This window comes from Aethina tumida, chromosome 1 (assembly GCF_024364675.1).
Source record: "Aethina tumida isolate Nest 87 chromosome 1, icAetTumi1.1, whole genome shotgun sequence".
In the NCBI taxonomy this organism is placed as follows: domain Eukaryota; kingdom Metazoa; phylum Arthropoda; class Insecta; order Coleoptera; family Nitidulidae; genus Aethina; species Aethina tumida.
This window is the reverse complement of record NC_065435.1, coordinates 3468576-3491965: the sequence shown is the minus strand read 5'-3', so window position 1 is coordinate 3491965 and position 23390 is coordinate 3468576. Positions and strand designations below refer to the sequence as shown.

The following is a 23390-nucleotide window of genomic DNA, read 5'->3' as shown; positions in this document are numbered from 1 at the left end:
ATGCCAAACATAAAGAATAAGTTGAAAAGATATATATTGTACTGATCAGTCATTATTATGGTAACTATGTTAAATATTTAAGTGCATATTCTAAAAAGTAGCTACTTCATTCCAATTTTGGAAGAAGAATGGGGTCTTCATCTTTGCAAATAAATTAGAGGCAAAAAACTAATTATTTTTGATAATCAAGTGGAATTAAAGCTCGATACTAATAAATCATCTGGTCGTGGAGGGTACTCAAAACAAGAAGAGCACTATATCCTACCTCAGTAGGAAAATAATAAAATACTAGAAGGTAAAAAGTTGCTATAATTGTGTCCATTAAAAAATAAGAAAGTAGGCAATTTTTTAAAAAACAAAATTAGGATTGACCACAGTAGACACAGAAAAAACAAACAACATTATGGATATTAGTATCCATTTCAAGTAGTATAGCTCATATTTTTAATATTTTTTAATAAGTTGCTTTAATTATGGTTACTATTGTACATATCAATATTACATTAATATCAATAATCTATCTTAACATATCTAAAGCATACAATAAAAATTCAATTTGGGGGGAAATAAAACTATTTATATACTATAAACTTATTTAAACTTTATTTTGAAATGAAATACAAATATCTTGATGATTTTAAAGTAATTTGGAAAAAATGGTCATGTTACTAGTACTTGATACTCAGTCACGTCAAAATCATCAGCAGTAATCTGAAATATTAAAAACAAAGTATTAGCATACACATATAATCATTTACACAAATTTAAAAAATTATTACTGACATACATTAATAAAGATATATTAGTTGTAAATTTTTCGTTCAAATTCAGTAAGAGTAAGTTGAGAAAATATGTAATGCGTAATTTATGAAAAAATAAATTAGCTGGATGTATAAACTGTGGTTTTATTTAAGAAATATTAAAAAAAAAAATCTTACCATATTTAGACAATCATTCTCCAGGTAATTAGCACCATTCTGTGGGCAAAAGTACATATTTATAACTTCTCAGTGGCAGGATACGTTTCTAGTATAATAAATAAAACAAACTTACGAATGAGTTATCGGCGGTATAGCATCATTGTCCATGTCAACTTCCTGCAAAAAGTTTTCATAAAGTTGCTATACTTATGGCCACTACTGTTTTAGTATAGTGGTTTTATTTAAAAAACTTACCGTGGCTTCCATATAAATAAGACCAACCTCCGGCTGAAAGTTTTCAGTGTAGTAGGATACGTCATTTTATTTTATGATATAAAACTTACCATCATAGTGGCTAAAACTGGTTCATTGTCAATCTCGTCATCAGTGTCCTGCCAAAAGTTTGTATGAAAAACTATTTAAATTTTAAAGTATTATTTCTGTTTTGTATAACTACACATTATTGTCATATGTATTTTTTACAAAAATATATACTATATTACTAAGCATACAATAAAATTTCTATTTAGTGGTCAGTTAATTATATAATTTAATTCTTAAACTTTATTTTGAAAGGAAATACAAATCAGAGTTAGTTTAAACTTATTCTTTAAAGTAATTTGGAAAAAATAGCTGTGTTGTCGGTCTTGATGCACACTCTACATCTCGTCTATATCATCATCAGTTTCCTAAAATATTAAATAAAAAGTATGTAACACATATAAATTAATAAACAAATATTAGATCTAATTAAAATTTTGTATTAAACATCAAGAATAAATCGATAAAATACATAGTTAATATTTAATGTAGTTTTATTATATAAAGTTTAAAAAACTTACCATGTCTGAGATATCCTCATCAAGAATGCCAACAATCTCCGGCTAAAAATTACATTTTTATTAGTTGTGGTAGAACATGTAATTAATTAACTCACGATAAAAGCGTTTGCATTCGGTGCATACATAACCTCCTACCAAAAATAAAAAAATGTCCTATATTAATAAGAGGGAAATAAATAACCAAAATATAAGAGTAGTTCAACCGTTAAAAATGTGTTACTTGCTTTCAGCTGAAATCATCATTTCATAAATTGACATTTAAATAAAATAACAACGAGGCAGGAAGAAAGCTCACTGGATGAATTACTCGTTTCTTCAAGTTAACTTATACATTTTTGATTATGATAAAAAATAAAACTCACGTGTTCAATCAAATCATCAATATCGGATCCCTCGTACTAAATATGCAAATATTTATAATAAATTAAGATCAGTTAATGCTATTAAACAATAAAACTAAAATCAATTAAACTTACGGAGGAAAGAGTCTCAGAATCGTCGTCCTAAAACAAAATTTTGAAATTGATGGTAATTTTTTCATTAACATAAAACTACTTGCCGATGAAATATCGGAGATGTCCTCATCCATGGTGGTATCACCCATGGTGGTATCACCCATTCTGTCAAGCTAAATGAATGAATTGTGGGAAAAATATAAATCCAATTAGTATTTATATTTCTAACATAAACAAACGTACCGTAGTTGAAGTACTGGCGTCAACACGGGTTGTACTGCCGTTATTGTTGGATGTACTGTCGTCAGACACGTCCATCTACAATTAAAATGTTTAAATGAATTATGGAAAGTGTATCTAATAGTATTATAATAACTAACAGAAATAAAGCCTTATAGGTTTTTTAGGTCTGTGTGATTTAAACAAGCTTACCAAACAAATATTGTTGTTGTCGTTGGATGTACCGTTGAGAGTGTCATCGTTATTCTGCAATAAATAAAGTGATGAATGAATGAAGTGAAGGAACTTCTTCGACACTATTGATATTTCAAAGTGTCAATAATACTTAAATTTATGCTGAAACTTGTAAAAAATGTCAACTATTCAAATGAGAAAAGTTGTGGGTTAGAACTGACATTAAAGAATTAAATTTATGAAAGCCTTGAGGGATTTACTACATTTCTACTATTGCTAGGTAAAAATGTAGTTAAGACATTAGTAGTTACAAAATTGTATGCATAATATTACAGGAATCGTACTCTAACTCTTCTTTGTGAGATTAATTGATGGTCAAAATTATATTTAGAAAAATTCAACTAGAAACTTAACAAACTACTACTAGTTACCCCATTCTTAATAAAATAATAAACATTTTATAGTGCTTGTCAAATTGATTGGTATGTGGCGCCGCCTGTCAATAAGTAGTTTAATTATGTTTTTAATTAAAGCAAAAATTTTGAAAATTAGTTTACTCTAACCTCACTCTTTATGAGATTTTGAAAATTGATTCTAAAGGCCCAGCAGAAATAAACAGAAAAACTGATTCTTCTAGCTTAACTTCATGATTATGCATAAATTAAATTAATATTCAAAAAATTTTGGAATAATTGACAGCAAAATCAATGACAATCTGTGACATTTACGAAAAATAATAACAATCGATGTCAATTTGGAAAAAATATATGCAAATTGAGTTCTCTGGGGTTGTTTATCATTAAATATTTTATTAAATTCCAATTACAAATTAAAAACGCTGTAGAAATTGACATATCATCCAGTTAGATGAATCTGGAATACGTTTTCATAAAAATAGTGTCTCATACAAACAGGTCTGTGTCCAGAGCGGTGAAATGATATTAGGAAATATTATCTTCATGGTTAAAAACAGACATGTTTGTAAGAAACGCTAGTGGAAGAATATTAAGGGTTAACAACGAACCTCCTCGTGACGTTCCATATTGACAGCCACCAACTTATGACAGTTCTTTGGAAAAATCTTGAAACTCGAATTTGTGACTACAGTACTGCAACTGTATCGAAGGATGTACGTTCAGTACTGCAACTATGTCGAAGAAAAGCAAAATTCTCTAGTCTAGGCAGCGACAAAGAATCATGCAAGCAAAGCAGCACGACACTTTTAATCAAACCGCCAAATTATTTTTGAGGTTAGGTCGTAAATTTTTTTGGCTCCCTCTGGTGCCAACTAGCTACAACTAGTTTTAAAATGGTTGGTATGTAGTGCCGTCTGTTAGCAAGTAGTTTAATTATTTCATTATTTAAAACAAAAATTTTGAAAATTAGATTTCCCTTAACCTCATTCTATGTAAGATTTTGAAAATTGGTTCTAAAAGCCCAGCAGAAATAAACAAAAAAACTGATTCTTCTCGCTTAACTTCCTGATTATGCATAATTAAATTAATATTCAAAAAATTTTGGAATAATTGACAGCAAAACCAATGACAATCTGTGACATTTACGTAAAATAGTAACAATCGATATCAATTTGGAAAAAATATATGCAAATTGAGTTCTCTGGGGTTGTTTAGCATTAATGTGTCATTAAATTGCAATTACAAATTAAAAATGCTGAGACATTGATATATCATCCAGTTAGATGAATCTGGAATACGTTTTCATAAAAATGGTGTCTCATACAAACAGGTCTGTGTCCAAAGCAGTGAAATGATATTAGGAAATATTAGCCTTATGATTAAAAACAGACATGTTTGTAAGAAACGCTAATAGAAGAATATTAAGGTTTAACAACGAACCTCCTCGTGACGTTCCATATTGACAGCCACCAACTTATGACAGTTCTTTGGAAAAATCTTGAAACTCGAATATGTGACTGCAGTACTGCAGCTGTATCGAAGGATGTACGTTCAGTACTGCAACTATGTCGAAGAAAAGCAAAATTCTTTAGTCTAGGCAGCGACAAAGAATCATGCAAGCAAAGCAGTACGACACTCTTAATCAAACCGCCAAATTATTTTTGAGGTTAAGTCGCAAATTTTTTTTTGGCTCCCACTGGTACCAACTAGCTAAAACTATTTTTAAAATGGTTCGTATGTAGCGCCATCTGTTAGCAAGTAGTTTAATTATTTCATTATTTAAAACAAAAATTTTGAAAATTAGATTTTCCTTAACCTCATTCTATGTAAGATTTTGAAAAGTGGTTCTAAAGGCCATTCAGAAATAAACATAAAAACTGATTCTTTTAGCTTAACTTCATGATTATGCATAATTAAATTAATATTCAAAAAATTTTGGAATAATTGACAGCAAAACCAATGACAATCTGTGACATTTACGGAAAACAGTAAGAACCGATGTCAATTTCGAAAAAATATATGCCAATTGAGTCCTCTGAGGTTGTTTAGCATTAATGTCTCATTAAATTGCAATTACAAATTAAAACTGCTGTAGAAATTGATATATAATCCAGTTAGATGAATCTGGAATACGTTTTCATAAAAATAGTGTCTCATACAAACAGGTCTGTGTCCAGAGCGGTGAAATGATATTAGGAAATATTAGCTTTGTGGTTAAAAACAGACATGTTTGTAAGAAACGCTAGTGGAAGAATATTAACGTTTAACAACGAACCTCCTCGTGACGTTCCATATTGACAGCCACCAACTTGTGACAGTTCTTTGGAAAAATCTTGAAACTCGAATATTCTCTAGTCTAGGCAGCGACAAAGAATCATGCAAGCAAAGCAGTACGACACTCTTAATCAAATCGCCAAATTATTTTTGAGGTTAAGTCGCAAATTTTTTTTTGGCCGCCACTGGTACCAACTAGCTAAAACTATTTTTAAAATGGTTGGTATGTAGAGCCATCTGTTAGCAAGTAGTTTAATTATTTCATTATTTAAAACAAAAATTTTGAAAATTAGATTACCCTTAACCTCATTCTAAGTAAGATTTTGGAAAATTAGTTTACTCTAACCTCACTCTTTGTGAGATTTTGAAAATTGATTCTAAAGGCCATGCAAAATAAACATAAAAACTGATTCTTTTAGCTTAACTTCATGATTATGCATACTTAAATTAATATTAAAAATTTTTTGGAATAATTGACAGCAAAACCAATAATAATCTGTGACATTTACGGAAAATGGTAACAACCGATGTCAATTTGGAAAAAATATACGCCAATTGAGTTCTCTGGAGTTGTTTAGAATTAATGTTTCATTAAATTGCAATTACAAATTAAAAACGCTGTAGAAATTGATATATCATCCAGTCAGATGAATCTGAAATATGTTTTCATAAAAATTGTGTCTCATACAAACAGGTGTGTGACCAGAGCAGTGAATTGATATTAGGAAATATTAGCTTTATGGGTAAAAACATACATGTTTGTAAGAAATGCGAGTGGAAGAATATTAATGGTTAACAACGAACCTCCGTGTGATGTTCCATATTGACAGCCACCAACTTATGACAGTTCTTTGGAAAAATCTTGAAACTCGAATATGTGACTACTGTACTGCAACTGTATCGAAGGATGTACGTTCAGTATTGCAACTATATCGAAGCTAGGCAAAATTCTCTAGTCTAGACAGCGACAAAGAATCATGCAAGCAAAGCAGTATGACACTCTTAATCAAACCGCCAAATTATTTTTGAGGTTAAGTCGTAAATTTTTTTTAGCTCCCTCTGGTACCAACTAGCTAAAACTATTTTTGAAATGGTTGGTATGTAGTGCCGTTTGTCATCAAATGGTTTAATTATTTCATTATTTAAAACAAAAATTTTGAAAATTAGATTTTCCTTAACCTCATTCTATGTAAGATTTTGAAAATTGGTTCTAAAGGCCATGCAGAAATAATCATAAAAACTGATTCTTTTAGCTTAACTTCATGATTATGTATAATTAAATTAATATTCAAAAAATTTTGGAATAATCGACAGCAAAACCAATGACAATCTGTGACATTTACGGAAAATAGTAACAACCGATGTCAATTTCGAAAAAATATATGCCAATTGAGTCGTCTGAGGTTGTTTAGCATTAATGTTTCATTAAATTGCAATTACAAATTAAAAACGCTGTAGAAATTGATATATCATCCAGTCAGATGAATCTGGAATACGTTTTCATAAATATAGTGTCTCATACAAACAGGTCTGTGTCCAGAGCGGTGAAATGATATTAGAAAATATTAGTTTTGTGGTTAAAAACAGACATGTTTGTAAGAAACGCTAGTGGAAGAATATTAATGGTTAACAACGAACCTCCTCGTGACGTTCCATATTGACAGCCACCAACTTATGACAGTTCTTTGGAAAAATCTTGAAACTCGAATATGTGACTACAGTACTGCAACTGTATCGAGGGATGTACGTTCAGTACTGCAACTATGTCGAAGAAAAGCAAAATTCTCTAGTCTAGGCAGCGACAAAGAATCATGCAAGCAAAGTAGTACGAAACTCTTAATCAAACCGCCAAATTATTTTTGAGGTTAGGTCGTAAATTTTTTTTTGACTCCCTCTGGTGTCAACTAGATAAACCTATTTTTAAAATGGTTGGTATGTAGTGCCGTCTGTTAGCAAGTAGTTTAATTATTTCATTATTTGAAACAAAAATTTTGAAAATTAGAAAAATTAACTTCATTCTCTGTAAGATTTTGAAAATTGGTTCTAAAGGCCATGCAGAAATAAACATAAAAACTGATTCTTTTAGCTTAACTTCATGATTATGTATAATTAAATTAATATTCAAAAAATTTTGGAATAATCGACAGCAAAACCAATGACAATCTGTGACATTTACGGAAAACAGTAACAACCGATGTCAATTTCGATAAAATATATGCCAATTGAGTCGTCTGAGGTTGTTTAGGATTAATGTGTCATTAAATTGCAATTACAAATTAAAACTGCTGTAGAAATTGATATATAATCCAGTTAGATGAATCTGGAATACGTTTTCATAAAAATGGTGTCTCATACAAACAGGTGTGTGTCCAGAGCAGTGAAATGATATTAGAAAATATTAGCCTTATGGTTAAAAACAGACATGTTTGTAAGAAACGCTAGTGGAAGACTATTAAGGGTTAATAACGAACCTCCTCGTGACGTTCCATATTGACAGCCACCAACTTATGAGAGTTCTTTGGAAAAATCTTGAAACTCGAATATGTGACTACAGTACTGCAACTGTATCGAAGGATGTACGTTCAGTACTGCAACTATGTCGAAGAAAAGCAAAATTCTCTAGTCTAGGCAGCGACAAAGAATCATGCAAGCAAAGCAGTACGAAACTCAATCAAACCGCCAAATTATTTTTGAGGTTAGGTCGTAAATTTTTTTTTGACTCCCTCTGGTGTCAACTAGATAAACCTATTTTTAAAATGGTTGGTATGTAGTGCCGTCTGTTAGCAAGTAGTTTAATTATTTCATTATTTGAAACAAAAATTTTGAAAATTAGAAAAATTAACCTCATTCTCTGTAAGATTTTGAAAATTGGTTCTAAAGACCATGCAGAAATAATCATAAAAACTGATTCTTTTAGCTTAACTTCATGATTATGTATAATTAAATTAATATTCAAAAAATTTTGGAATAATCGACAGCAAAACCAATGACAATCTGTGACATTTACGGAAAATAGTAACAACCGATGTCAATTTCGAAAAAATATATGCCAATTGAGTCGTCTGAGGTTGTTTAGCATTAATGTTTCATTAAATTGCAATTACAAATTAAAAACGCTGTAGAAATTGATATATCATCCAGTCAGATGAATCTGGAATACGTTTTCATAAATATAGTGTCTCATACAAACAGGTCTGTGTCCAGAGCGGTGAAATGATATTAGGAAATATCAGTTTTGTGGTTAAAAACAGACATGTTTGTAAGAAACGCTATTGGAAGAATATTAATGGTTAACAACGAACCTCCTCGTGACGTTCCATATTGACAGCAACCAACTTATGACAATTCTCTGGAAAAATCTTGAAACTCGAATATGTGACTACAGTACTGCAACTGTATCGAAGAATGTACGTTCAGTATTGCAACTGTGTCGAAGCTAGGCAAAATTTTCTAGTCAAGGCAGCGACAAAAAATCATGCAAGCAAAGCAGCACGACACTCTTAATCTAACCGCCAAATTATTTTTGAGGTTAACTCGTAAATTTTATTTGGCTCCCTCTGGTATCAACTAGCTGAAAGTATTTTTAAAAATTATGAAGTTAAATGTATAATATAAATAATTATTAAGTATTTTAACATAGGTTACTGTTAGTTGCTCTATAATTAATAAAAAAATCAATAAATATTTAATAGTGCTTGCTAAAATGACTATCAAAATGTTTACATGTGGCGCCTATCTATCAGCAAGAAATTTAAATACTTCTTCTGATTTGAAATATAAATTTTGAAAGTGAATTTTAATGAATATTCCTACTTGCAACTGAAGTAAAATTCACTAATTAATTTATTATTCAAAATATTTGAAGTTCACTTCAAATTAAATTTGTTTAGTTAAAAAAAATAAACACATATACTTCTTTTAGATTTATTATCATTAATTATATTATAAAAGTAATAAAATACAACATTCATGAATATTATCATACTAATAATTATTAATGTTGTGATTTTGTCCTCTTAATTCCATCTAATTGGAATAACAATGTCCTGACAGATTAACAATTTCATAACCTGGATCATCATCTTCATCATGTTCATAATCATCAAATGTTGGATATACATTCTGCATAGCTGACAAATATAAATGTATGTGTAGTAAAAAATAAGTCAAAAAAGCTAATATAAAAATCAAGAAGTTTTCCCAGAATGATTCCAAATCTGGAACAAATAAAATTTAACAGGTAGTGATTTGATAAAATTAGAAGTCTTAAAGGAACTTATTCCAAGCAATTTCAAGTGTACTGAAAACATCAACGGGAAACAACGCTAATTGAAATATTCCTTGAATGTAATACATTTTTAAAGAGAATATCGATTAGATTTGTTTCTGAAGCTTTTAGCAGCTCTAGGCAAAACTTTCGAGGATATCTGGATAACTGAATAAAATTGCACATATTTGATAATCTAGTGTTAACAACATAAAAAATAAATGAATTGCTTTAATATGTTTCCTAGAAGAACAATGTTACATGATGTTATTTTGGCTACACATACATGTTTCACTTTCCAAAGATGATGCAGGTCGTAAACCTTGATAACACAAGTTGCTTAAACTTACACACACTAGAAAGAGTAAGTCCTAAAAAATATTTACAGTGTCAGTTTTGATTACTTTAAAATATTTGATGTAACTCGCCATTTGTATCGATTCCATGACATAAAATATTGAAAAGACAATTTCCAAAAATTTTCTTTTTAATGTCTGAAAAGTGTTTCGTTGTTTTTCACAAAAAGAAATAAGTTCTGTCAATTAGCACCCAGCAATTAATGAATAAATACTGAGTAAAGTTGCGACATCTAGTGAGTAGTGGAAGAAGATTGTACAGAACTCAACTTAGTTGTCATCTTCAGTACTAAATATATATTTTTTGTTACAGATCAGATTAATTTACAACATAATGGTAAGTCCCATTAATAAATTAATTATTTATTTAAGATCTTTATCTTTATATTAATTGTCAAAAATTGGAATACATTAATATTAATTTAAGCAAACAAGAGTGGTAAAGAACAACTTTTTGAACATGTTTCATTATTTTTTAAGAATTTCTGAATTATTGCGTTTATTGAATGTTGTTGAATAATTAATCAATGTTGTGTATACAAAAGTGGATAGCCTCAGCATACGGTAACAATTAGCAACATTATTAAATGAAAATTGAATAAAATTAACAATTAAGCAGTATTAAGCAATGCACGGATAAAAATTGCCGATTAATACAAGAGAGCAGTCAAAATTACATATAATTTAACAAATTCTTAATTGCCATATTCCAAGAAAAAGCAACCGACCCATGTCAAATTTCTAGCCGGTGGTGATACCTTATTATTAACATGTCATATGCTAGACTTGCACGGTACCTATCAGATAGAATAATCCTCCTAGTTTACATAAAAAATCGGCGTTTTTTATTCGACGCGATTTACATAAAAAAAACCGCCCAATTCTTGATAAAACTTTATTAAAGACGGAACGGCAACGTGGATGTGTAAGTACAAGGCGAAGCCATTGTTTCAGTGAACGCTTCAGATGATACCGGATAAATCTGCCAACTCATATAATTCTACGATATAGGAAGTTATTATCTCCAATTGCAGAATTAAGGTAAATTGAGTAGCTTACTTACTGTTATCGCGGTCTTCGCATTCACGCAATTAACACGCCACAATACCGTACTCTCTTGTCATATTCTTCGGTCAGGATATCGAAAACCCAAGCAAATCGTATCGGTATCGGTTCTTTGTAACATCTTAATTATTGTCGGTTTTAATAAATTATATTACGCATAATTGATTATAATTACTAGAACATTATTATTAACATCCAAATTTATTTATTTATTTTTTAATTCCAGTTCATTTTTCCTGTACCAATTAAAACAATTAAATAGTTTTCTAATGTTTTTATTTTATTGAAAGAGTAATTGTATTTTTCAATCTTTTATTTGAAGCAACTTGAATTTTGAAAAGATTAAATCTGTGTTTTTAACTTTCATCATTTCTTTAATATATGGAAACAATTTGTTGTTAAATATATCTCTGTACATAAATCAGTATAAGGGGCTTACTCCAAAAGAATTGAAGCATCCCCATAGCATAGTTGAATCGCCACCATGTTTCACTGTGGGTATAACAAACTTTTTATGTAATTTTGTCCCTGTAGGATGTTTAACATTCGCAGAACCATCATTTACATATAAAATAAATTTAGATTCGTCACTAATTGACTTGGTAACTCTGAATCATAATTTTTCTTATAGTTTCATTTCGACTAATTGTTAAATAATTATAAAGAAATAAGAGACCGCTAGTAAATAAACAATTTAAATTCATAGAGGATAATAAATGGCAATAAAATATAAACTTGCTATAATTTTATCCATTAAAAAATAAAAACTATGCAATTTTTGAAAGAATTGATTTAGATTGATCAGTAGACACAACAACAACAGAAAGAATAAATATTATAAGTATCAAATTCAAATCTTACATATTTTTAATACATATTTTAATAAATTGTTTGTGGTCACAACTGTATATATTTTTTCGACAGTAAGTTATCAATATGTCAAAATTTTGTTCTGGAATAATTTAATTCAATTTTAATTTACTTTATAATTTCCAAATCTAAAAATTTATTAATTCCAAATATTGGTTAAGATATATTTTCAAAACACACAATTTCAATTTACTTTACAATTTACGAATTTAAAAATTATTAATTAATGATATGGTTAAGATATTTTTCAGAACAGATATTTTTTATGAATAATATCTGCAGTTTATAAAAATAAAATGGATAAAATTAATTTATGAAAACATGCTAATTATTTTATAAATATTTTTTACACAAAATTTATTTATATATTCATACATACATTTAATTGTGATCACCAACTTAATTAAATCATTAAATTAGTTTAATTGTTCAAAAATTGTGCACATGTATTTTTTGTGAATAATTTCTTCAATTCAATCAAGAGTTTTATTAATTTATTAAAATATATTAATTATCTATAACTATTTTTTAGTCAAAAATAATATAATGAGATAATTGTAAGATTTAATTGTTTAAGTTTTATATAAAATTTCCTTTTGTAAATGTAATTCTAAACTCAATTATGATCCCCTGGTTAAATAAACCATTTAATAGTTTTCTATGTTTAATCGATTAATTAATTTAATATAGGTTCCATAAAAATGTACAACCTGTATATATTATTTGAAGAATAAGTTATTTATTAATATAAAATGTCGTTATAAATATATTAATTTTACTTTATAATTATTCAAGTTTAAAAATTCATTGTTTCTGAATATTGGTTAAGATATTTTTTCAAAACACAAATAACAATAAAAATTCGTAAAAGTATGCTAATTATTGTATAAAACTGTTTTTTACTGAAAACATTTATAATGAGATAAAGATATAATAATTTATCTTTCATATAAAATTTTCTTTTAAAAATGTAATTCTAAATTTAATTGTGATCACCTGTTTAATTAAATCGCTTAATAGTGTTTAGGTTTAAATGAAATGTTTTCCAATATAACTAATTATTTTTTATCATCTAGATAAAATTTAATTGCTGTTCAATTAATGATGTAAGACTGTAGTTTCTAGTTAGACGAATGGATGGCGCTGGAGGTTCTATTACTAGTTTAAATTATATTTATCATAATATATAAGTGAATGTGCTCAAAATATTTAAGTATGTACCAAAATAAGCAGAAAAGTCTTAATAAATATGGGTCCGGAAATAAACTGAAATATGGGGGATTATTCATTTGTGTCTTCTCTTTATTATCTTTTTTAAGAATGGTGACCAATGTATTGTGAGATAAACCTTAAGAATTTGACTGAGGTCAGTTTAGATTCTCTCCAAAGTTTTTATGGTGTGATGCTTTATGGCCTCTTTATTTTTATATAAGTTCATTGAGCAAATAGTACTAAGTCTATATCTACTTTTAAAATTGAAGAATAATGTGTAAGAACGAGGAGAATGTCAGCTGAGGTATGAATTAGTACTTCTCTTGTTAGGAAAACTCTCCAAGAGAAATTTTTTCTATGATTGTTGTTAATTTTCATGAAACGTATATGTGAAGTAAAGAAAATCTTGTATTTTGGAAGATATTTTTTTGAACCAAAGGTAACAAATGTGCTTCCACCATGATGGTGCTTCAGCTTAGAGAACAATTAGATGAAACGTTTCCGCCTACATTGATAGGAAAGGGTGCTTCTGTATTATGACCTGCTAGATTTCTAGATTTAAACCCTTTAGATTTTTTTAAAAACGACAGTCTTTGGTACTGATGTAAAGAGCCAGAAGCTCCAGCTACTAATTAATCAAAAAACGCCTTTGCACAAAGATCTCATGCCTTTTTAGAAATGGAAAGCAGTTTGAACTTTTGTAACTTGTTAGAAGCTTTTTTGTTTGCAAATAATGAAAAAATAATAAGTAATTATAACTATTTTTTTTTTTAAATAAAGAATTTTTCAATCATTAGTTGGCTCATTTTTGTTAAGATTTTTTTATTCTGTTTACTACCACACCTTGTACAAATAATAAATAAATTGATCTTAATATATTGAAACATACTTACGGTCTTATTCTTTTGGTTGATTAAATTGTGGTTGGAAGGTTTTTTGTTAAAGAAATAAAACACAAAAATACGACAGCTATAGGTTTAATAAAGCCCAGAGGCAGTACATATTACTGATTACTGTACACAAGAAGGTGAATATGCAATAACAAACATTTACAATGGTGCTTATATAGTTATACAAAAGGTTTTTTTTTTAAACATTCCCCAAAAAAATACTTTTCGCGAACATAAAATCGAAATAATTTACAAACTATTTAACTAAATTGTACATTTCATAAAGGTTTGTTTTTCTGTTCACTAAAACCATTTTTTTGGTAAATAAATAAACCAGGAAAATAATTTGGCGAAAAATTCGTTCGTATACGTATTAAGGATGAAATATAATCCTTGGTTTTGAAACTTATATTAAATAATATATACATCTATACATTTATAGGCAAGATAGCGTATTTACAGAGTTATTGCACATTTAAATATACATTTGAATATTTTCTATCTATAAGTGAATATTATTTGTTAAACAACGGGAATTCTGTAAGCGACAATTTCACTATCGATAAAAAGAAAAACCATTAGATTATAAAAATGAGCAATTGGATATAATATTCACATTAATAGCAATTTGTTGTAATCACATCGTACTAATGATCTCTAATATCTACTAAGTATGTACAATGAGTATTTTGTCAAGACTGGCTAATTTTCTATACAGAGTAATAAAAAAAAACATCACTGAAGTAAAAAGTAAACTCCATCCCAAACATACACATACCTCGAACATATGTACATAAACAGTACGGAAAAAATAGGAACGCACACAAATTACTAAGTAAGTAACCATGATCACATGTTCATCATAATGTGTATCGTACATTCGGAGACAAAGTACATAAACATCCTTTATACAAGCGTTAAATAAATTAAAGAAATGAAACTGGCTTCAAGAAATAATAACTAATTAAACTATAATCACATATATGAAACATAATCTAGAGTCCATCAGTTCGATCACCACCAAAACGGCACTGTTCTAAAATCTAAAACATTGTTTAACGGTCACGATACTTGGGACTCCTTGCCCGTCGAGTTCACGTGCAAGGACTCGTTTTCCGAGTGGATGTTCCTCCTCGTCCGCGATATAAATACTTTAGGACAGCCCATAACAGTACATTTGAACATTTCCGATATGTGGTTCTTCTCGCAGTGGTCCTTCAGCTGTGAGGACGAGCTGAAGGAGGTCTTGCAAAGTCTACAGGGTAGGTTACCTTCCTTGTCGGGCGTCGGCATGTCCTCTTCCACACAGTGCACGTATTTCGACGCACTCGGTGACAGGTTGGTTGGCGGCGGAGATCCCGAAACCGGTGAACTCGAACTGGACGACCGTTCCTTCCGCGATGGTGTGGAGGAACCGTTGAACTGGCTGAAGTGATTGAAGTTTCCCAGGGGGAATGGAAGACCGGCCAGTGGTGGAAGAAGTAGCGGAGGATGGGGTATTCTATCACCGTTCAGCATTAATTGATCTAGATTTGGAGGTGGAAGATGGTGACTTTTCAAAGCTTCTTCGGCGTACAACCTGGTCAGGAAGTCGTTGTGCAAGGCTGGATTGCCAGTGAGACTAGCGAATGGACTCTTCTCCAGGAACAAGCTGGTCGCAGACTTATCGGATGTGGTGGAGAGGAGTTTCCTGTGCAAGTTCAAGTTGGCACTGTGCCTGTCTCGGCTTCGCTTGGAGGGAAACGCCGCATTGCAACCGTCCACATTGCACTTGTGCATCAGTTTCAAATGGACATTTTGGTAGTGGGTCTTGACGCCAAAATGGTTCTGGAAGATTTTGCCACAGGCCGTGCACCTCCTCGGGTTATCCTTATCGATTGGCACATCCATGGTACTGATGAACTGGCCGTTGTCGTAGTGACCGAACAACTGGTTTTGACTATTTTCGTCCGGTGATTCGCCTCCGTTACTACTTCCAGCAGAAGAAGCCTGGGAACGGGCTGGGCTGGGCGGACCACCTCCCATCATAAACCCCAACGGCGGGAACTGGGGGTTTTGTGGGGGTAAACCTAGATGCCTTGCCATCAAATCACCAAAATGTCCATGTGACAAACTCTCCAAGTGGCGCAAGGGGTTTGACGAATCGAAGGATTCGTCACTTTTGTTGCTCTCTACTGAACTAGCCGGTCGCTCTTCTGGTTCTGGTTCTTCCGTCGGTTCAGTCTCATGAAATGGCTTTTCTTTTTTTAACTTGTCGATCATGAACAATGGAGCTAGGCTAGTTTTGATTTCTGGACTAATGGGCTTTTCCGGTTCGTTGGCGTTTACGTCTGGACTGCGTTTTCCCAAATTTAAAGGGGACTCGCATCTTTCCTCAACTTTGACTTCCGGTTCCTCTTTTACTTTGGGTTCTTCCACTTCCATTGGTTTTGGTTTTTCGATCAAACGTTCAGAGAATACGTCGTTAGATGAGTCTCCGTCGCTAACTGCGTCTTCCATTACTGTTGGTACTGCACACCTTGTAGGATTTTGACTCTTCCTCTTCCTTTTGTTGGTTTGTACATTGCTTTCGTCTTTTAAACTGTGGGTGTCTACTACACTTAAAGAATCTTCATTGGAATCTACATTACTGGCTATGTCTTCTTCTACATCAGAAACTGACATTTTTTGTTTTTTCACTGGCATACTAAAGTCTTCTGGTTGATCAGATGACGCAACCGATACTCCATTAGTGGAATCATTTTTGTCATCCTCTTCATCACCCGCCACCACAACAATTCCATCATCATCGTCTTCATCGTCTTCGGAATGAGACTGCTGCTGACTCGGAGTTAAGGACAAACCGCTGTATTCCTTCAAGGAGTGTTTGTTCTCCTCAAGCCTCTGCATGCTCAAATCCAATGTTTGTTTAAAGTCCATCGCCAGCGGATGGTATTTCATATCCGGCGGGGGAGTCAATAACGGGAAAGGCCCGAACGGATTAAGCGGATTTAGGGCGGCAGCTGCAGCTGGCAGACTCAGTCCGGTTTGCGGGGGTATTAAAATGGGGTGCGACTGTGCACTTCTGCCATCGTGCGGCGATATCTTCCGTCGGAGGTGAGGCGAATGCAATTTGGGATTGGGGTTAGCACTGTGCCTGTTCCTGGATCGCCTCGAGCTGAACATCATGTTGCAACCTTCCACCGTGCACTTGTGCATCTCGCGTAGATGCACCGCGGAGAAGTGGATCTTTAAAGCACCTTTGTCGCAGAACGTTTTCAGGCAAACGTTGCATTGCACGCGTTTCTTCCCGGTCGCCGGATTGATGAACTGGGTGCCGAGGTTCAAGGGCAGGCTGGGGGAGCCCCACTGTCTTTTCGTTGGGGTGGCCGGTTTTCTGCCGGGGATGCTGCGGTGGCGGGGTGTTTTGTGCAGGTCGCGGTCGCGGCTTAGGTTCAGGGCGCTGTGCGAGTTCTCGTCCTCCTCGTCGTCTTCGCTGTTGTTGTTGCCGGTGGCCGCTTCCGCACTGGATGGTGATCGGTTACCCGTCGACATTTTGGAGGACATTAGCCCGGGGAAGGAGGAGGCGACCAGACTGGCCGCCACTAAACTAGAGTTCACGGATACGGCGGCGGCAGCCGCCATTGCGGCCGCCGAGTGACTGGGCGGCGGTGGAGGAGGCGGCAGAGACAGGGAGGTGGCCATGCTCAGGTTCAGGCCCACAGATTCGTTTTCTGATGTACGTCTTCTGGTCACGTCCGGACTGACACGACTAGGGAAGTTGCACAGGCCGGCGCCGAGTTTGCGGTAGTCGAACGGCTGCATGTTTTGGAGTCGGTTCAGTGGCGAGCTGTTAATACTTCGGGGCGGCGAGTTTGAGGATATGGGTCCGTTGGATGTTGGCATCTTGAGAAAGCTGAGCGGGTGCTTTTGATGCGGCGACATTGTGGGCAAACGCGACGGATGGAAAGCCGATTGTGGGACGGTCGTCGGTGATGGGCCGTGACGGTTTGGGGACATCGCCCGGTTGCGTGGGGGATGAGGCGAGTGCAGCCGCTCTAGCCGCTCCAGTGTGGGGTCCTGAAGCGCCTGCTGTGCCAAAAGTAACTGCTGCGTTATTGCCCGCGTCTCTCCGAACCTGAGGAACTGCTGGAGGACCAGAGGCTCCTCCTCAGGACTGCATATACTCCATCGGTCCAGAGTGCTGCCGTGTGACTCCTGGAAGGAAACACCATATTTAGGATAACCTAGTCGTAAGCAAAGGGATTGGTGACAAGTGAGGGCAAGTTGAAGAAGGATGTGGTGTTTGTTGCTTCACACACTAAAGTGGACGGTTGCCAAACGGAATTGTGGAGTAAGGCTTGAACGCCAAGCGTTATTGCGACTCGTGAAACGTTTCCTCGACCTGGTCCAATAATAATGTAGATGGTTTTAATTGTGATTTGTTAACCAGATATGCTCTAAAACTTGCCGATGCGTGCTCATGATAACTTACAGTTAATTTAATCAATTATTGAAGACTCAAATTAAAAATCATCTACATAAATAAATAATTTTAGGAAAAATTCCCTCAGTGAGAACGGTACCCTCCCCTTCGTGTTGTTTTAAAGTTCATTAAAGGTATAAAAGTGTCTATTAGATGTTAGATGATAGTTGTGTTTGTTTGTACCCACAAGTTGAACAACTAAGTCAGATCCTGAAGTCTATTAGATTTATTAGATCAAATTGGATTAGGGTGCCTCATTACTAAATTAAATTTAAAAGAGTCACAAGAATTCCATTGATTGTTTCAAGTTTGCGTAAAAGGTGTTAGTTGGACGCGCCGTAAAAAGTGATGATGAGCTCCCGTCGGCAAACAATCTTGGTCGTGCAAGATGAGAAATTTCACAAGTCCTTAATTCGGACATAAAAATTCCTTATTACAATAAAAATGACGCTACTTCATGACTCATCGGCGTTTATTAAGAACAATGGGATATTGAAAATGACCTTTCATTAAAAAAAAATTATCACAATTTAGAAAAGGATGTCTTTTAACAATATTAAACTTCAATTATCACTTTAACAAGGTTACCCGTTAATTGCGTTTATCAATAATTAAAATGGATTTAATTTAGAAAAGAAAAAACTGTTGCCACTAGATTGGGAAAGACTTCATTTTAATTGACCAAGTCAAATTGGAGCGTGAGGAAATTCACCCAAGACCTCCTCTTCAATTGTTTTGTCTCTTGATGGTCTGGTTGGTTGAGTTTCTACCATATAAAAGTTAAAGGCCAAAATTGTTATCGTCGTTTGATTGGTGAAGAAGCGTCGGTAGTTCTTCTATGATGGGTGAATCACTTGTAGTAAATAATCGAATGTAAACAAATATCATGCACATACACACACACACACTCAGATAGAGAGAAAATATTTATGTGTGATGTTTAAAAAAGATATGTGCTAAACGTCCGACGTGGGGTGATAATAAGTTGCCCCCTTAAGTTTAGGATTTATTAATGTTGGTGCGACAGTAACATGTTGATAATATAATCGGAGTCCGTCGCAAGTAAAACATTTGCTTCTAGTTAGGGTTTATTTACATGTTTGGCTGAAGGTGTGTAACGTCGGTGACATTGTTGTCTTAATACCAACGAAGAGCAAACACTTTTAATTTACATAAATGAATACTAATCATGTATATACGCGCCATTATTTTAATAAGTAAATTGCTGGTAAATGATCAATTTAGCAGGGTATTAAGTAAAGGGCCTTTAACACTGCTATTGATAATTGATTGTTCATAAAGAAGAAGAATAATAATAAGAAGAATTGTGTCCGTTGCAGATGCAATAATTTGAGGAATATCGCTGATTATACAGGCCGGAATGACCGTTTAATCATGACCCCACTTATTATTTAAGACAGTGTATCATTACGTGCCAGAATCCAGCATTAGAGCACGAAGGTTATTAATAAAAGAAGAAGAGAAAAAAAAAAAGAAAATGGCCATTTTCGAAATTATACCTAACTAAAAATGATTGCGTCTCGCAAAAATGATATGCAAAACACTGTATAATTTGAGCGTCTGTGATTCTGCACGAAAGCAACATCAAAAATATCCCGAGCCGAAACGCATTCGTGCCAAAGAAGTCGATTACGAATGCGTCTTGCGGAAGAAAAAAAAAATGAAGATGTTGGAAGGGAAGGAAGAGCTAGATGTGGACGTACGTACAAGAATCCGTTCCGGAAGGGGGTCGCGTGTTATAACACTGACTGACAGAAGTCGCAGGTCGCACCGTCACTTGTCACAAACACCACAGTCACTTCAATGATCACAGATCAACAACCAGAGAGGACCAAGTCCCAGCTAAGGATGGACGGGATTACCTGTAAGATGTATCCTCTAGAGTAGTCGTCCGGTGTCCAGCCAAATCCATGCAAGACCCGCACCACTTGATCGTTGCGCAGCACAGAAAACAAACGGTCCAATAATATTTTCAATCGGATTGGCAGAGCTTGACATCCGTAAAGTATCAAACTGGCGATGTCGAACGCGGCATTCACTTGCACCGGTTCAGGAGCACTGTTAGCGAAGAGATGTCGCATACCCAACTTGTCCAGTGCTGTAACAAAAGTGGGGGGTGAGTCAGCGTGCGCACTGGTGGGGCGGAGCTTTGGGTGACAGGGGTGGGGGGAGGCACGACAAGGTGGACGTTCGGCGTGTAGGTGACGATACCCCTTCAAGGGGCACAGAGGGACATAGTACACCCCCCGTCAAACTGTCCTACCTATATCGTTCCGACTTGCCCGGCTCTGGTTCTCCGGCCGGAGAGCCGGAGACTCCACGCCACTCTACTCCACGAACTCTTGCTTGCTCGCCCGCTCGCCCGCTCGCCGTTTTACTCACTATCTTACTTTAACTATCTAAATTACCGACAGACTCTGTGCCCGACTCTCTCTTACGCCCGTCCTCTTTTATTTTCCGACGCGATCTATATCTAAGTCTCACACACGTACACTAACCATACTCGAATCACATTTTCTTCCATTTTAGCATTTTTATTGTTCCTCTATTTTAGCATAAAAATGTATCGGTTTGCTAACTCATCAGGAGTTACTTGCTTACTTTTATATTAAATCTATCTTACGTTGGCGCCCAACGTAAAATACATCACAAGAGTTCTCTGTGACTGTTTTCTAAGTAAAACTAAATATTTGGTAATAAACAAGTTCGTTTTATAATATTTAAAGAGTTTTTCTTCTGTTGGCGCCCAACTTTATGTACAAATCCACATTTTGCTGTCTTAGCTAACTCACCAGGAGGAAAAATGATTAACAAAAAGGAATTCAAATAAACTACGAGGATGTCGTGGTTATTTTGGCGGTACAAAATATAATAAATAGTTACGTGATGTGCACATAAACATTGTCTCCTGTTTTCTTAACAAACTTTACTAGCTGATGTAAAACACACTTTAAAATTTAACATGACGCATATTTAAAAGGGTAATAAACTATATTTGATTTCAATTTATTGAACTGTAAAATGTTACCATAAATATAAATGGGTTGGACAAAACGGTGGAAACGTTTTGAACCTTTTTTAATTCGGTTTTCATGTTTGTAACATTCAAATAACTTTAATTTTGTTTCATTTAGTCGATCTTATTATTGTTTGACATAAAATAATTACAAAACACAAAATTTAAGCCATTTATATCGACATATACATTTTTAAAAGGGCAGTAGATTGAAATATTTTAACGAAATATAAATTTGCACATGTAAATAAATTAAAGAACTCCATAGTATGTTTTGATAATGCTTAATTTAATAAAATTCGACTAAATTGATGTTTTAAAATCAATTTAATTATTTAAAACAGATTAATTTATAATTAATTATTGATTTGACGTCTGAGATCTTTAAATATGTTATGATTTGAAATGTACACTAATTAATAAAACGTGTTTTAGTAATTTTTGTGCTCAACAATGTATTGAAAATATGTTTTGTTGGCGCCCAACTTAAATATTCATTCTAAGATTTTATCCACATTTATATTGACATAAATATTTTTAAGAGTGAGTTAAAAAAATACATATTATGTTTTGACGATGCTTAATATAGTAAAATAAGTTAATTGATGTTTTAAAATCAACTTCAATATTTTAAATAAATTACTTATAATTATTGATTAGATGTGTGAGATTTTTAAATTTGTTATAAATTCATATATTCATAAATAAAACGTTTTTGTAATTTTTTTCGCCCAACAAATTCAATACTTACGTATTGAAAATGTGCTTTGTTGGCGCCCAACGTTAATATTGTGTTTGAATTTCGATGTACAATTGAACATGTTTTTTACAAATATACTAAAAATATGTTTTTCTAGTGTCCTATGTATAAAAAATATTATTAAGATTTTGTTCAATTCAAATATTTAATACAGATATAATGAAAATAAGTTTAATTGGCGCCCAACTTAAATATTCGTTCTAAGATTTTATCCACATTTATATTGACGTATATATTTTTAAGAGTGCATTAAATTGAAATATTTTAACAATACATGTAAATAAATTTCTCAGTCAAAAAAATACATGTTATGTTTTATTGATACTTAATATATTAAATTAAGTTAATTGATATTTTGAAATCAATTTAAATATTTAAAATAAATTACTTATAATTATTGATTTGATGTCTGAGGTCTTTAAATTTGTTATAATAAAATGTTTTTGGAATTTTTGGCGTCCAACAAATTCAATATTTATGTATCGAAAATATATTTTGTTGGCGCCCAACGTTTTTACGTAATTGACTTTCAATATTAAAATGCACCTATTTATTACAGATGTACTAAAAATGTCTTTTCTGAGTTTTAATACAAGTATTTAATAGAGATATACAGAAAATATGCTTTATTGGCGCCCAAAATAAAAATTAATTTAAGACTTAATTATTATTATTAATATATAATTTTCAATATAAAAATGCAAATATTTGTTACAGATGCACTATAAATATGTTTTTCTAATGTCCAACGTAAGACCATTATAATATTTTGTTTAAATTTAATTGAATTTTCAATATAAATAAGCACATATTTAATATGGATTAAAATATGCAATTTTTGACATTCAATAATGGAATAATTATAAGATTTTACTAATATGTAATTGATATTTAACTTAAAATGCACATAGTTATTATATAGTGACTGAAAATAAATCTTATTTGGCGTCCAACATAAGAATTCAAGATTTTAATACAGATGAAATGCCTGTTTGGCGTCTCATGTAAATATTCACCATTGCATTTTTTTAATTGAATTTCAATCTAAAATTGTAGATTTTTAACACTGATAAACTAAAATTCGATTTTTGTTGGCGCCCAACGTAAGAACTCTTATTAAAATTTTATTAACATATTAATGAATTTC

The 23390-nt window shown here is 32.7% G+C and overlaps 2 protein-coding genes across 9 annotated transcripts; both read right to left on the bottom strand.

Annotated features, from left to right (window-relative positions):
* Positions 1–581: 581 nt before the first annotated feature.
* LOC109608302 (uncharacterized protein DDB_G0287625) lies at positions 582–8801 on the bottom strand. Of its 7 annotated transcripts, none has more exons than XM_049970384.1 (13): positions 8624–8801; positions 2650–2703; positions 2461–2535; positions 2322–2390; positions 2239–2265; positions 2125–2160; positions 1858–1893; positions 1763–1804; positions 1265–1312; positions 1176–1208; positions 1054–1097; positions 939–977; positions 582–711 (listed from the first exon to the last, which is right to left on the bottom strand). In XM_049970384.1, the coding sequence occupies exons 1-12, from the start codon at positions 8639–8641 to the stop codon at positions 944–946; spliced, it is 516 nt and encodes a 171-aa protein (XP_049826341.1). In that variant the 5' UTR covers positions 8642–8801; the 3' UTR covers positions 582–711; positions 939–943. The 7 variants fall into 7 exon arrangements, with proteins under 7 accessions (XP_049826341.1, XP_049826340.1, XP_049826337.1 ...); XM_049970383.1 differs by lacking the exon at positions 8624–8801 and adding an exon at positions 7793–7963; XM_049970380.1 differs by lacking the exon at positions 8624–8801 and adding an exon at positions 6960–7128.
* A 5251-nt stretch (positions 8802–14052) lies between these two features.
* On the bottom strand, positions 14053–20809 carry LOC109608301 (zinc finger protein basonuclin-2). 2 transcript variants are annotated; one of them, XM_049961164.1, is made up of 3 exons: positions 20731–20809; positions 20330–20565; positions 14053–18178 (listed from the first exon to the last, which is right to left on the bottom strand). In XM_049961164.1, the coding sequence occupies exons 2-3, from the start codon at positions 20546–20548 to the stop codon at positions 15044–15046; spliced, it is 3354 nt and encodes a 1117-aa protein (XP_049817121.1). In that variant the 5' UTR covers positions 20549–20565; positions 20731–20809; the 3' UTR covers positions 14053–15043. The 2 variants fall into 2 exon arrangements, with proteins under 2 accessions (XP_049817121.1, XP_019880277.2); XM_020024718.2 differs by having other exon boundaries at positions 20330–20743.
* Between the last annotated feature and the right edge of the window lie 2581 nt (positions 20810–23390).

Coding starts and splice junctions, on each gene's coding strand:
- LOC109608302 (XM_049970384.1), bottom strand. Junction 2,536..2,649: donor ACAACAACAATATTTGTTTG/GTAAGCTTGTTT, acceptor TTTTAATTGTAG/ATGGACGTGTCTGACGACAG. Junction 2,391..2,460: donor ACGCCAGTACTTCAACTACG/GTACGTTTGTTT, acceptor TCATTCATTTAG/CTTGACAGAATGGGTGATAC.
- LOC109608301 (XM_049961164.1), bottom strand. CDS start 20,548: ATGCGACATCTCTTCGCTAACAGTGCTCCTGAACCGGTGCAAGTGAAT. Junction 18,179..20,329: donor CTAGAGGATACATCTTACAG/GTAATCCCGTCC, acceptor GTTTCCTTCCAG/GAGTCACACGGCAGCACTCT.